Here is a 14,059-nt window from a genome sequence, read left to right on the forward strand (position 1 = left end):
CAGAGCTTTTCTGGCACCTCTTTGGAAGTGGAGAGAACTGAACCAAAGCGATCAATGTTTAGAGCTTGGAGCTGTGGCCTTAGGTCTGAGGGGCCTCAACAGGAGGGGACCCTCAGACCCCCTGGTGGATACAGGTGGTCAGGGATGCCATCCAGAGAAAGAGCTTTTCAGGATGTGTCATCTCTGGGGACTCCAGTGGCAGTTGCAAGGTACCGGTTGGTGGACAGCAGCAATAACTCAGGCAAAGCAGCAGGTTAAGGAGAAGGACTTTAGGGCTTCTGGGAAATCACCTGGCAATTCAGGAGGGTCTGGCAGTAGAAAGAACACTTTGAAGAACTCCTGAACCCAACTGGCTCTCCATCTATACCACAACGCCACAGTGACAAAGTCCCAGGGATTAATGAGATTCGCCCAAAAATGCTCTGGGCATTGAGGGACTGTCTTGGATGAAACACCTCTGTGTAGAGGTCTGGGTCAGTACCAAATAAGTGGCAGACCAGGGTGGTGGTTCCCTTCATCAAAAAAGAGGACCAGGGAGTTTGTGACAATTACAGAAGCATCAGCCCTCCTGGGAAGTTTACTTTGAGGTGCTTGGGAGGAGGGTTCGGACGGCAGTCGAAGCTTGGTTTGAAGAGGAACAATGCAGATTCCATCCTGGCTGTACAACAACCGACCAGCTTTTCACGCTTGCAAGGATCCTGGAGGGGACCTGGAAATTTGCCTGGAAGTATGGATTTGGAGAAAGCTTATGACCAGGTGTACATTGTGGAAGGTGCGGTGAGAGTGATGGTTCCTCTAACTCTGAGGTTAGGGGTCTCAGCTGCAAAAGGGTGGATTGTCCACTTGAGGTCGGGAATGATTCCTGAGCCCAAGTGAAGGTGTTCAGGTATCTTGGGGTCTGGAGCTGCTACCCCTGTGACCCAATGCTGGATAAGTGGGTGAAGATGGATGGACGGACGCACAGATGGATGGATGGATGGTGTGCCAAAAAAAGAGCCTTTCATGAATAAGGGCATCCGTGTCTCGCATGACTCCATCACATGTCATGGACCAGCTCTCAGACAGGTGCATTTATAGGACCGATATGACGTCAGCCCTGTAACGTTGGTACAGTCTTGTAGTTTCTGTGTCTCCATTCGATACAATTACACACTGTTTCACTGACTGTGAGTCATGAGCAGGTTCGAGAGAACAACCCATGCAGACCTGACCGTGGTTACAGGCTGTGCATCCTGACTCCGAATCTGTCAGTGTTGAGGCTTCATTTGGGTTCATGAACGTCACGTTCGGGTTTATTTGGAAATGTTTAAATATGATCATGACCTCCCCCTTCTGTTCCAAGCAGACCTTTGTCACTCTGCTGTTTTTGAACGTTTCTTCTAAGTTTGATTTCTTGCTACTAAGGAGCTACTGTACTTCTTGCAGCTGGGAGTTTTTAATTTCAAGGATGTTGCTTTGATGCCCTGCTCGGCTCATTCACGTGATGGCCTGAGGATTAGTGGAGCAATATTCAGCCTGCGTCCTGTGCCTTCAGCTTTCAGAGCTTCATTGTCCCAAGTTTAATGCAAATTAGACATGTGGAATTTTCACAGCAGTAAAGCAGCTGAGAGTAACGAGGAAGGGTCCGAGCCACAATATGAGGAACAAATCCACTCACAAAATTGTATATGTACTGTATGTGTGTGTATGTGTGTATATGTGTGTGTGTGTGTGTGTATACATATATATATATATGTGTATATATATGTATGTGTATATATATGTGTATATATATGTATGTGTATATATATGTATGTGTATATATATGTATATATATATGTGTGTGTGTGTATATATATATGTGTATATATATGTGTATATATATATGTATATATAAACTGCTGAAAATATTTTCTTCAATACAAACAGTAGACTTATATCATGAACACTACAATGAATTTAGAAGAAACATCAGTATTTGTAATAAATGATTTTAAGAAGTTATAACAAAGGTTAATTTGTTATTTGTTTCATTGGTTTAAGTGTGTTTTACTTCAACTTTTATGCCTACAGAATCCAGTTCAGGGTCTCTGTCAGAGCAACTTCACCTGTTTAGGTTCAGCTCAACGGCTCCCAGCAGTCCATTAATTCAGGGAAGAGTGCGACTTTTCACGTTATTAATAAAAGGCACAAACGTCCTCCCTCCTCTGTGTTCAGCACCATCAGCTGACCCGGCGTGGGGACCTGCCCAGCTGGATGCTGATGGAGGCAGAGGCGCTGTCCAGGGGACTGCATCGTCAGCAGCAGCCCCTCCCCGGTAGACATCACGGAGAGACACGTGACACGCTGTCTGAGGCTCCTCACAGTCTCTGGATGAGCTCAACAGGGAGACCAGCCTGCACCTTCTCTCCTCCTCACAGAGAACCGAATGGTCTCCTCCTCCACCCCCTCCTCCTCCTCCCATTCCTCCCGCAGTTGCTGTTTCACGGGGAACAAACTTGGCGGACGAATACTGAAGGTAATTTCAACCTGAAAGTGGCTTCGTCTCTCTCTCGCTCCTATTCTCTCTCTCCTTTTCTCTCTCTCTCTCTCTCTCGCTCTCTCTCTCTCTCTCTCACTGCCCCCCCCCCCCCCCCCCCCCATGCTGTGATGTGATTCTGTTGTAAGCAGCTCTTGATGTAAGCTGGTTTCCCCAGCACGGGTTTCAGGTTCGGGTCGTTCTAACGACCCGCATCAGATGTGGACTTCTTCCAGGCGCCGAGTTCGAGTTTTCGCGTTAAAGGGCATTTTTTTTGTCTGCCGCAACTCTCCAGGGTCCCGTGGAAGTGCGCAGGTGGGTATAATAGCGCGTCTTGTGTCCGTGGTGGCGAGCAGGAGGAGAGGATCCGCTGCTGCTTCCTGCTCATCACAATTGGTCCGCGTCTCCGTCCTCATGCGCCGGCGCGCGGCTCCGGCGGGCGAATGGGGAATATTTCATGCCGGGTTACGATGTCTTTTCACACCTAAAGAGAATAAAACGAATGGATGCGGGGAAGTGAGGCGAGTGATGAGCGGAGGAGGCTCGTCTCTCAAACCAGCCGCCGCGAGTCCAATGACGCACTCGGTGCCTGGTGTCAGGTTTGTAGCGGGAGTCGAGAACGCTGCGAAAATTGAAGAAGTTGGATGTGAAGGAGGAAGGGAGCCGCGGCTCTCGGCTGCTTCCGCTGCTTCCGTCAGTTTACCAGCGCGTCTGTCAGGGGACCGCGGCACATGTCGAGTAAAAGCGCACCTTATTGAATTATTCCTGCATGGAGGGATGAGGCCAGATGAGATGCACTCCGCCAGTGGGGTGAATCAATGCGCGGATCTAGTTCCTTCTGCTTCCTGGAGAGCACGGATCGGAGTCTGACAGGTGCTGTTAGGTCCATCCAGGCCTGGCGGTGCGCGTTCAAGTGAAGCTGGTGATGCTTGTTTAAGGCAGGTGGCCCTCTGGGCAGGAGGCTGATGCTGTGTGCATGTGCTTCTCCTACAGGAGTCACCGGCTGCCCCGTCCAGCAGCGTCTCCGTGGGGTCCTTAAGGGTCGTTGAGGAGGATGCAGAGTGGGGAGCCGCGAGTGAGGCTTCCAGTGACCCGCCTCAGGATGCTGCCGTGAACCTGAAGATCCAAGCTGCCACACGCTCACCGCCATCCGCAGGGATTGTTTGTGATGATGTACATGTAGCGAAGGTGCCAAATGGAGGTTTGAACAGCCATGGCAGAGAAGACCTCTACGCAGCTCAAATCATTCGGGTGCTCACGGTGAGAGGTTTGGCCTCTGGCCCGGACAGTTCCAGGTTATGGTGTCCCAGAAACACTGCTGACCGCCGTCCGTTCTATGCAAACATATATCGTATTGATCTATGCGTCTTACAATGAGACAGTCAGTTCTGAGCACACCCTCTCTCTGCCAGCCCTTCCTGCTTGTGCAGAAGTTCCTGTAAGTCTAGTCAGTCCTAGAAGTGCGCATCCACACAGAGCGTGTCAGCGCACCATGATGTTACAAAAGCAACATGGTGCCCATATCATTTGGGTGGGGCTGCTGGTCTGTTGCTATGTTGAAATAGGCGCTTGTCTCGAGTTCACAGGGGCCCAGGGACAGTGGGCCAGATTTCCAGTGTGGAACGCATGTTGTGAAAGTGAAATGAGTTTCAACATGAAAACCAAGAGTTCTCACGGGCTCCTTGTTTACTTTGACGATGAGGGATTTTGTGACTTTCTAGAACTTCTCATATTGAACGGTAAACTCAGCCTTCGCTTCTCCATCTTCTGTGCCGAGCCTGCGACGGTGCTGTCAGACACAGCGGTCAACGACAGCCAATGGCACGCAGTGACAATAAGGAGAAACTTTAAGAACACAACCCTGATGGTCGACACTGAGATCAAATGGGTGGAGGTGAAGTCAAAAAGACGGGATATGACTGTTTTCAGCCATTTGTTTGTTGGTGGAATACCGCCGGAATTACGATCTGTGGCGTTACGACTGACATCAGCTGCCATCAAGGATCAGCTGCCTTTCACCGGATGGATAACGGACATAAAGGTCAACAACACAGAGTCTGGCCTGATCAACAGTGATGGGGTGGTGAAGGACCTGTGTGGTGCAGCCAACATGTGCTTGAATGGAGGCGTCTGCAGTTTAATTAACGATGAACCCACATGTGACTGCTCTCAGACGGGCTTCCAAGGAAAGCACTGCAGTGAAGGTAAGACTTCTGTCCTAGTGTACAGGCCTGGAGCGCACCGTCGATGTTCTAATCCTGCTGTTACACTGTCAGCGTCAGTCCAGGCGTGAAGACGCTCTGTAGCTGTAGTTGACGCCATGTATGTGTTTTAGTCCTGGGATTCGATCGCACACTTGTTTGGAGCAGCTGAATCTCCTGCAAGGCCTCATTAGAAAACACGCAGGTGTTCTCCGTCCCTGAAGGTGCTCCAGTCCTCTCAAACGGGCCCGGTGGGATCGGCTGACCTGTGAAAGTACCTCCGGCGGCTTCCTCAAATGCAGTAATCAGCTTCAAGTCAGATGAAGTAAACATGATATCAGTGAGTTCATGCAGTAGTCAGAAGCATCACAGAATCATGGTGCTTTAATATCACGTCACGTGATGTAGTTGACGAAACCATTCCGGACCACTAAAGCCTCGATGTGACGCGGGAAAGAACTCGTGCTGATTTTACAGCTCTAGCAGGGTTTTTTTACACTCAAATTTACTGCATAAAAACGAACAGACAGAACCCAGTCTCCCTCTGTCAAGGACCGAAACCGTGATCATCATCATCATCATCATCATCATCATCATCAGGATCTCGCACCTGCAGACTTGAGAGCCAAGATAACGTATCGGTGGCATGTGGCGCGTGTGGTCTGGGGGTGATTCAGAGTTTAGCTAACGTTTAGGCCCATGGCAGCCGTATCGAACTCATTTCACGATCTCTTGTATTTTTATTCAAGCACATAATTCCTCTATGAACAAGAAGCTCATGAGGCCAGTGTTGGATGTCTTAGCACTGCAGCGTAGACGCCCTCCCTGCTATTGCAATTCTACTAATTACGATGGCATCTAGCTGAGGTTTATTTCTTGCTCTGTGCATGTTTTTCCTCATTGTGCTCATACAACAGATTTGTGTCCTGACACAATGAATTATTGTTGCTGTAGTTCATTAGCAGGCTTTAAGTACCAGCTGCATTAAGTATGTGTTTGTTTAGAGTACTGCACATCAGTAATATGCTGAAGTGAAGCAAGTACAGCCTCTGTTTCCTCTGATATCACCTCCAGTTCAGAGTTCAGCCGTGCCGGTGCAACACGCCACGCTGAGGTGACTTAACAGTGGCATTGAAATGGCGACTGGTTGTTTCAGGAAACACTGACATTCTGGTGTGTAGGAATGTGTGTGTGTGTGTGTGTGTGTGTTACAGCTCCATTACATTAGATGATAATAACAATAATGATAATAACCCAGTGTAACTAACCTTTCTTGGCACTGAGGTTCAGAGTGCTGCCATTTGGTTCAGCATGAGATGCGCAGGTGTTTTGGACTTCGATGATCGTTGATGTGTTGAGACCTGCAGGTGAGTCAGGTGACCTCACACTGGTCCAAGCTCAGTCTCAACAAGCTCAGAAACAATACAACCAACTATTTGCTGCTGCTGATGCAAAAGGATACAATAAGATCAGAAACACTTGTTTGTCCTGATGCAGCAACATTGGTTCAGTTCCGATACTCGCCCCCGTGTCTCAAACCAGGGCCTCTACAGGAACAGTCATCATTTATGGCTGTAAAGGAATAATAGGTATACGCTTGGCACACAAGTGTCCCGTGGTGATTTGATTGATTTAGCAGTTCAAGATTTAGGAATTATTATTACAACGCAATGCAGTTCTTGGCTTTTTTGACATTCATTCAAGTTAAAGCATAAACTGACTCATTCTAGAGGACTGTTAAACTTTTGGCCAAGATGAAGAATGCACCTGCTAAACTAAACCAGGAGCTGCAACTTTGCTGTTTGTGCTGCTGTTGACGGTGCAAAAGAAGACCCCTTATAACAAGCAGACTGTGTAGGAGCAACTCCATAAATGTGCCTTTTAGTACTGATGTATTGATTGAGGAATAAGAAATCCAGTCACCACCAGTATTTAAAAACAAAGCACAAAGCTTCAGTAGCTTGATTTTTTTTTTTTGCCTCCTTCTGTCTCAGCTATAAACTGTATCCCAGTTTATATCAAATCCAACGATGAAAACGAGTATTTTTGCAACAGCAGATCATGAAAATGTTGAGACCAACTTTGTCCTCTAGCTGTCTGTGAGTTTGCTGATGGCCACAGTGGAGAGGGCTGCAGGTGAAGCCTGACCTTCCTATTAAATCATTTAAAAGCTGCTGTATTACATTGATCAGATGAAAGGATTACAGGCTTTGCCACCAGACCTGTCAACTCCACACACACACACACACACACACACACACACACACACACACACACACACACACACTCACACAAATCCCCTCGGTGGGTTGGAACAATTATTTAAATGCATGGTTGTACGGCTGGTGAGTTCCCAGAATCTGCTCCGTTGTTTCTCATTAGAGAAATAACATACATGCTCGGCCTGCAGATCCTGATCAAATGGAATGATGTTGTTTATTTCATTGCGCATTAGCTAAACATAAATCAGTCCAAGTAAAAAAACTAAAAACAAAATTGAACTGGGGCAGACCTCAACTAAGACGATACAGCCTTATATTTGTCATTCTGTGAGAATGATGGCTCAGTTATCTCCCATAAATCAGCGGGGGTCACTGATACATCAACAACAGCCATTATTTTAATGACCAGTGGTTCGTGTCTGAGTGTGATGAGGATTATCTATGTTGACGGGATACCATCACCCTGACGGCTGCCTCCAGGACTGTCACGTGTTTGACTGCTAACAGTACGAAGCGCACTGTAGAAAGCGGAGTTGTAAAGAGTGGACATCTTTCTGTGGGTGAGACTGTAGGAGCAGTGACGTCTCAGTGACGCTTTTTAATAAGTTTTACTGAAACACAACAGCATCAATCCGATATAGTGTACAGGTCACAACACGCCCGTAGCTCCTTCATGTCTCAGTCTCTGAAAGTAACAGGATAATAGTTTTGCTCATTTGTCGTGGAACTTTAGTTTTTTGTTACCTGCAGCTCCAAAGGTGCCGGCTGTGCCAGCCACAACCGAAATGACCTTTTTCATGAAGGAAAAACAAAGTCCACCACATCAGTGTTTTCCAGCCAAAACACCAGGTGCTCCTGTGAATTCGCCAGCTGGGATCTTCGTTGCTGCAGAAGGGAATGTCTGCGTACGAAAAAATGTTGGGTTCAGGGGTCTTCAGGACAAGGTAGAACAATTCCTCCTGTCCCTGTTCTGTATTAAATTAAGACAGAACCCCAGGAGAAGAATGTAAGGGCCCGCAGATCTCGATGGGTCCAAAAGTGTGGTTCAGAGGTCCTCTGTGGTAGTTCAGTACGGTCAAACATGGTGGTCTTTGACCTGCCCCTCCTCAACTATGTGTGCCATTGAGTGGAAAGTCACATTGATGTTTGACCCCAAACTGAACATTTTTAACTGTTGGGTACTTCAAAATAAGAGAGCTCAGTGCTTGATACAGAGAAAATGCCCAGTACCGGGTCAGGCTGCTGCTGCTGAAAGAGACAAGAATGACTTTGGTGGTCAGGGGCCCTGATCAGAGGACAGGAATTGAAATGTCTTACATTGCCAGCATCTTTATGGCTGCGTTCTTGGTGCTGGAAGTGCTGGTCCTCCCAACTCACACCATTGGAACATATTTTCTAGTTCGGTACCACCTTCTCTTCCATTCTTGACTCCCCTCAAAGGAAAAAGTCTAATCCTTCTCCTCCCTGTGTACTGGGTGGGGGTTCACACTCATGGTGGACTGATCTGTTTGCACAAACCCCTCCATATCGTCACCTCTTCCTGGTTGTCTTGCCTTCCCGCTGTGAGACTGTTGGACTTCATTGTGGGACATCTGGAGTCTTTGTCTGTGATAGTCTGGAGTTCTGCGGTGGTGCGTTCTCCTCCTCCTTAGCACTATATAAATGCATGCTGCTGAAGGGTTCCTTGACATCACATTTGTGTAAGGCAGCAGGCGTCTGCACCCGCCTGGCAGCTCCGCTGTCGCATGCTGCCATGCACCTCAGTCCTGTATTGCATTGGTATTTTTGGCCCCCAGGAAAACCTGAGTGTATCCATCACGTGTCTTCCTTCGGTGTGGCCCATCAAACTGCCAACCTCGTCCTACCGGCCAGACCCCACACACGCTGTGACACAGCTGCCTGGCCCCTTCCTCACTTGTGATGTCACCTCACTTGAATCATGCAATAGTAAAATGTCCACCGAACTTTGGGCCCCACAGCAGAAGTGTCGGAGTTAATAAAGATGTTAGTGATTCAAATTAAAACAATAAAATGAATTAACAAAAGTTCACTGTAGTGAAAACCAGCTAAATGGTTTGCTAGGAGCTGAATTCATCTATAGAGCAGTAAACTACCATTTGATGACTCTGTGCCAAATTAGGTGATAATCAGGTAAACCAGAGCTGTTTCAGGCTGGTTTTATTACAGTTTGTCAGTAAAACTGCAAAACAAAGTTTATTCCACAAGCCCATGGCTGTTTACCCTCCAAAGAAGTTTTAACATGATTTGAAATCTGTTTTTCTTATTCTCCTTATTTCTATCGGTATTATATGAAGACATTTGCTGTAGAACTATGACTGAGAATATTTCACTGGGAGGCGGCCCAGTGGTGCAGTGGTCCTCCCTGTGGCCCCCATCAAGAAGGTTGTGGGTGGAGCCCCGGCTGCAGCACGGGGTCTTTCTGTGTGAGTCTCCATGTTCTCCCTGTTCCTGCTGGGTTCTCTCTGGTACTCCAGCTTCCTCCACAGTCCAAAGACATCAAGAGGGACCAGGTTAATCCAGACTCTAAATTGACCGTAGGCGTGGCTGGGAGAGCCAATGGTTGTCTGTCTCTATGTGTTGGCCCTGCCATGGACTGGTGACCTGTCCAGGGGGAAGGCTGCTGGGATAGGCTCCACCCCCACCACCCTCAACAGGAGGAGAGGGAGAAGATGGAGGGATGGTGGATGGAGGGATGATGGATGGATGGAGGGATAAGGGATGGATGGAGGGATGATGATGGCTGGACGATGGATGATTGATGGATGGATGGATGATGATGGATGGATGGATGGATGGATGGATGATGGATGGATGGATAGATTGATGGATGGATGATGATTGATGGATGGATGATGATGATAGATGGATGATGGATGGATGGATGATGGATAGATGGATGATTGATGGATGGATGGATGATTGATGGATGGATGATGATGGATGGATGGATGATTGATGGATGGATGGATGATTGATGGATGGATGATGGATGGATGGATGGATGGATAGATGGATGATTGATGGATGGATGGATGATGGATGGATGGATGATGATGGATGGATGATGATGGATGGATGATGGATAGATGGATGATTGATGGATGGATTGCTGATTGATGGATGGATGGATGATTGATGGATGGATGATGGATGGATGATTGATGGATGGATGATTGATGGATGGATGATGGATAGATGGATGATTGATGGATGGATGATGATGGATGGATGGATGATTGATGGATGGATGGATGGATGATTGATGGATGATTGATGGATGGATGGATGATTGATGGATGGATGATTGATGGATGGATGGATGATGATGGATGGATGATGATGGATGGATGATGGATAGATGGATGATTGATGGATGGATTGCTGATGGATGATTGATGGATGGATGATTGATGGATGGATGATGGATAGATGGATGATTGATGGATGATGGATAGATGGATGATTGATGGATGGATGATGATGGATGGATGGATGATTGATGGATGGATGGATGGATGATTGATGGATGGATGATGATGGATGGATGGATGGATGGATGATGATGGATAGATGGATGGATGGATGGATGATTGATGGATGGATGGATGATTGATGGATGGATGATGATGGATGATGATGGATGGATGGATGGATGGATGATTGATGGATGGATGGATGATGATGGATGGATGGATGGATGATGGATGGATGATGATGGATGGATGATTGATGGATGGATGATTGATGGATGGATGATGATGGATGGATGGATGGATGGATGATGGATGGATGGATGATGATGGATGATGGATGGATGGATGATGATGGATGGATGGATGGATGGACATTTCACTGGGTGTTTTCTCAGGAAACGATGAGTCAAACCTGGTTCTTATTATTTTGTTGGATCAGCTGCTTGTTCTGAAGCACTTTTGCGCTTCCTATGGACTTCTCCTTAATTAAGTCTAAATTCTTGCTTGTGTTGTACGTCTGCTAAATGAAATTGTAGAATTGTTCGGTGACTTTTTGCATCAGTGGAATCAACGGAGTCCTTCTGTGTGTAACGCAGTAGCAGACTGGTAGCTCTGAAAACATGGCTAGGTGGCGCTGTACAGCTTCTGATGAGAGTGTTCATTAGCTTGGTGGTGGGTCTGTGTTTGGTGTGTATAGAGATGGCTTCTCTGAGCTCATTCTTCTACTGCTTTCCTCTCGGCTCCCATTTGGGGGCTCTGTGGTTCAGTGGGTCCCTCTTGTACCTCAGACATCTAAAGTGATACCCACCACCTCAGAGTTCTTCGGGTGATTTGGCGAGAGTCTCCTGACTGTCCCTCGCTTCACTACAACTCACATGAAACAGAGTCTGGAATATTCAGCCCTGTTTGACCACATCTTCCTCTTCCTATCACTACGACTACTACTACTACTACCACAACTAACACTACCTCTATTACTACCACGACCACCACAACTTTTAACTCCATAAAAGACACCTCAGTGTACAAGCCCTCCTCATCGGCTTCTATGATTAGATGAGATCAGATTAGATTCAACTTAGTTGTCATGTCACATGTCACAGGTACGAGGCGATGAAATGCAGATTGCGTCTAACCAGAAGTTGCGTTAGCAGTAACTGAAGAATAAACAACATGTGATACAATCCACAGGAGTTCCTCATTGTGTGGTTCAGTTCTTCTGCTGCTGTATTTACTTTATTGATAGATATGAACCTGGGATCAGCTGTTTTTAGTCATATTTGACTTTGATTTGGTGGCAAGCATCACCTCACAACTCAACCCTGTTGATCTGCTTTCTGTCTGCCTGTGATGCGTTTGTGCACTGTCAGGCCTGCGCACACAGACACGCGGCGTCCACACTAGACTCCCTTAAACTTAATCTAAGGGAACTTTGGGCTGTATCTCAAGTTCTTCAGTGCCCCAACAAGTGCAATGTGTGTTGGCATCTGTCATTAAGTAAACTCAACCTGATTGTTGTTGTTGTTGTTTTTGTTAAAATCATCATCATCATCATTATTGTTAGGATTATTGTTATTATTATTATTAGTAGTTGTAGTAGAAGTAGTAGTAGTAGAAGTTCATGTGACTGTTGTCTAACCTGATCATCATCTCTTGACACTGACAGGCATCAATGATGTTCAGTATCTATCAGTTTTACTTCTATCAAAGAAAACTGTGTTGGTTCTACTCAAACACGACTGGTGTGAATAACGAATCAAATTTCATTTCAAACATTTGAAACGGTGACGGATGCTCGACTGAACACTTGTGCAGGTATGATGATGAGCATCATCGCAACATGCTGCACTCGTAGAGCTGAGAGCCTCACATTCATCGGGTGCAAGGCCACTGGATGAGTGAGAAGTTGAGGCAATCAGCAGTTCTGGTCCGTTGAGCTGAAACTCCCCTCAGCGACAGTGGTTGTAGTGTTAGTAGTAGTAGTAGTAGTACAAGTAGTTGTTCCTGCGACCTTGCTGAGTGTGATTGTTTTGATGAAGCTGTTTTATGGGTGCAGGCTGAAACGTCACAGGTAAATGTTGAAGTTCAAACATCAGCAAATGTGGTGCAACATTAATATTCTTCTTCACATTTCCTTCAACGCTGAATCTGTTTCATCTCCACAAACGGCTGCAGGACGTAACGAGCTCTCCAGCATGTCAGTGCTCTTCTATGTTAATCGCTAATTGCTAACATAATCTAGCTCGCGTTTGATGACTGGCAGCTATCATATCGGCCGTTACTGATAAGAGCGATGAGTCTCAACTAAAACGGCAAACCTGGTGGCTTCCAAGAGAAATGCATGTAACTATGGGATCAATGGGGCAGCAAGTTCAAAGAACATGTTGAAAATACAGCCCCTCAATGCGTTATGTTAAATCATTGAATTATTGAAGGCCTGTGGTGCAGCTTTACATTTTTCTGGCCTGAATATTGCAGATGGGCAGCAGCATCAAGTATCCAGTTGCTGAGGCTATGCAGCCAATTCAGTGACACGGAAAGACAACATTGTTTGAGCAATGTGCAGCTATTTCTGTACAAAGAAGTAGAACAAGTCCAAGAGAACTTTGTGGCGAGTTTCTGGCTCTATGCCTCATGACAGTGCGGCACATTTTGGGCCAAATTTGATCAGCTAGAACATTAAACTTTCAAGACGCTAAAGCCAAGAGTAGAGAGAAGCTGTAGGTCGTGTTAGATGAGATGTGAGGAAATCCCATTCAAAGATAAAACTGTCCTTCAAAAGTCGCAAGCTAAATCCGTTTCCTCCAAAGATCTTGAAGGTGAGGGTTTGTATTGGTTGAACATTTCCTGTTGGTATCAGTTCACATGGATGACATTTCTAGTTCAAAAGTGGATTGGGTTGGACATCTCAAAGGCAATGCGATGCAGAGGAGCTAATTTCTTGGGTTAGCTCCATGTCATACATGGTTTCCAGCACTGCGGTTCTTGTGATTTAAACGACCGTTCTAAGTAGTTGAGTTCTTCGTTGAATGAGTGCTCCCTGTCAGACACGTCTATCACAGCATGAGCACAATCCATATCTGTGGAAGTGTCTTGAAGCCTCCTGCAGCTTCACTCAGACAAAAGCAGATTAATATTGTGCTGCTGTCTCCCAGTCCAAAGACAGAGATCAGGATCAGGAGATGAGAGGGGTTCTCCCGCAGGGTTTCTGTGTCTTGTTTAAATCCAACTGCTCCTGACTGTCAAAGGGTGTTGTGACACCAGACTCCTCCTTCAGTGGGAATCTTACCACACACACACACACACACACACACACACACACACACACACACACACACACGCATATGTAGAGTGTGTGTGTATATATATATATATATATATATATATATATATGTGTATATATATACACACACACACATGTATATGCATATGTAGAGTGTGTGTGTGTATATATGTGTATATATATATGCTATGTGTATGTATGTGTATATATGTATATGTACATAGCATATATATATACACACTCACACGTATATGCATATGTAGTGTGTGTATGTGTATATATATGTATGTATGTATATATATATATCTATGTATATTTACACATACACTACATATGCTATGTATATATACACATATATGTAT

The 14,059-nt window shown here is 46.0% G+C and overlaps 1 protein-coding gene across 15 annotated transcripts in view; it reads left to right on the forward strand.

Moving 5' to 3' along the window:
- The first annotated feature begins 2,226 nt into the window (after nucleotides 1-2,226).
- LOC147248034 (neurexin-1a-like) overlaps nucleotides 2,227-14,059 on the forward strand; it is a 286,884-nt gene continuing 275,051 nt past the window's right edge. For 9 of the 15 annotated variants that reach the window (XM_086179708.1, XM_086179715.1, XM_086179709.1 and 6 more), the window contains exons 1-2: nucleotides 2,230-2,497; nucleotides 3,491-4,701. In XM_086179708.1, the coding sequence (XP_086035834.1) occupies nucleotides 3,834-4,701 (868 nt within the window). In that variant the 5' untranslated portion in view covers nucleotides 2,230-2,497; nucleotides 3,491-3,833. Of the gene's footprint in view, nucleotides 2,498-2,658; nucleotides 2,813-2,975; nucleotides 3,399-3,490; nucleotides 4,702-14,059 lie in introns of those variants that run through there. The other 6 variants (XR_015109327.1, XM_086179713.1, XM_086179714.1 and 3 more) reach the window with 4 other exon arrangements.

This window comes from Aulostomus chinensis, chromosome 16, assembly GCF_037954235.1.
Source record: "Aulostomus chinensis isolate RoL2024-O1b breed Wild chromosome 16, RoL_Achi_v1.0, whole genome shotgun sequence".
Classification (NCBI taxonomy): domain Eukaryota; kingdom Metazoa; phylum Chordata; class Actinopteri; order Syngnathiformes; family Aulostomidae; genus Aulostomus; species Aulostomus chinensis.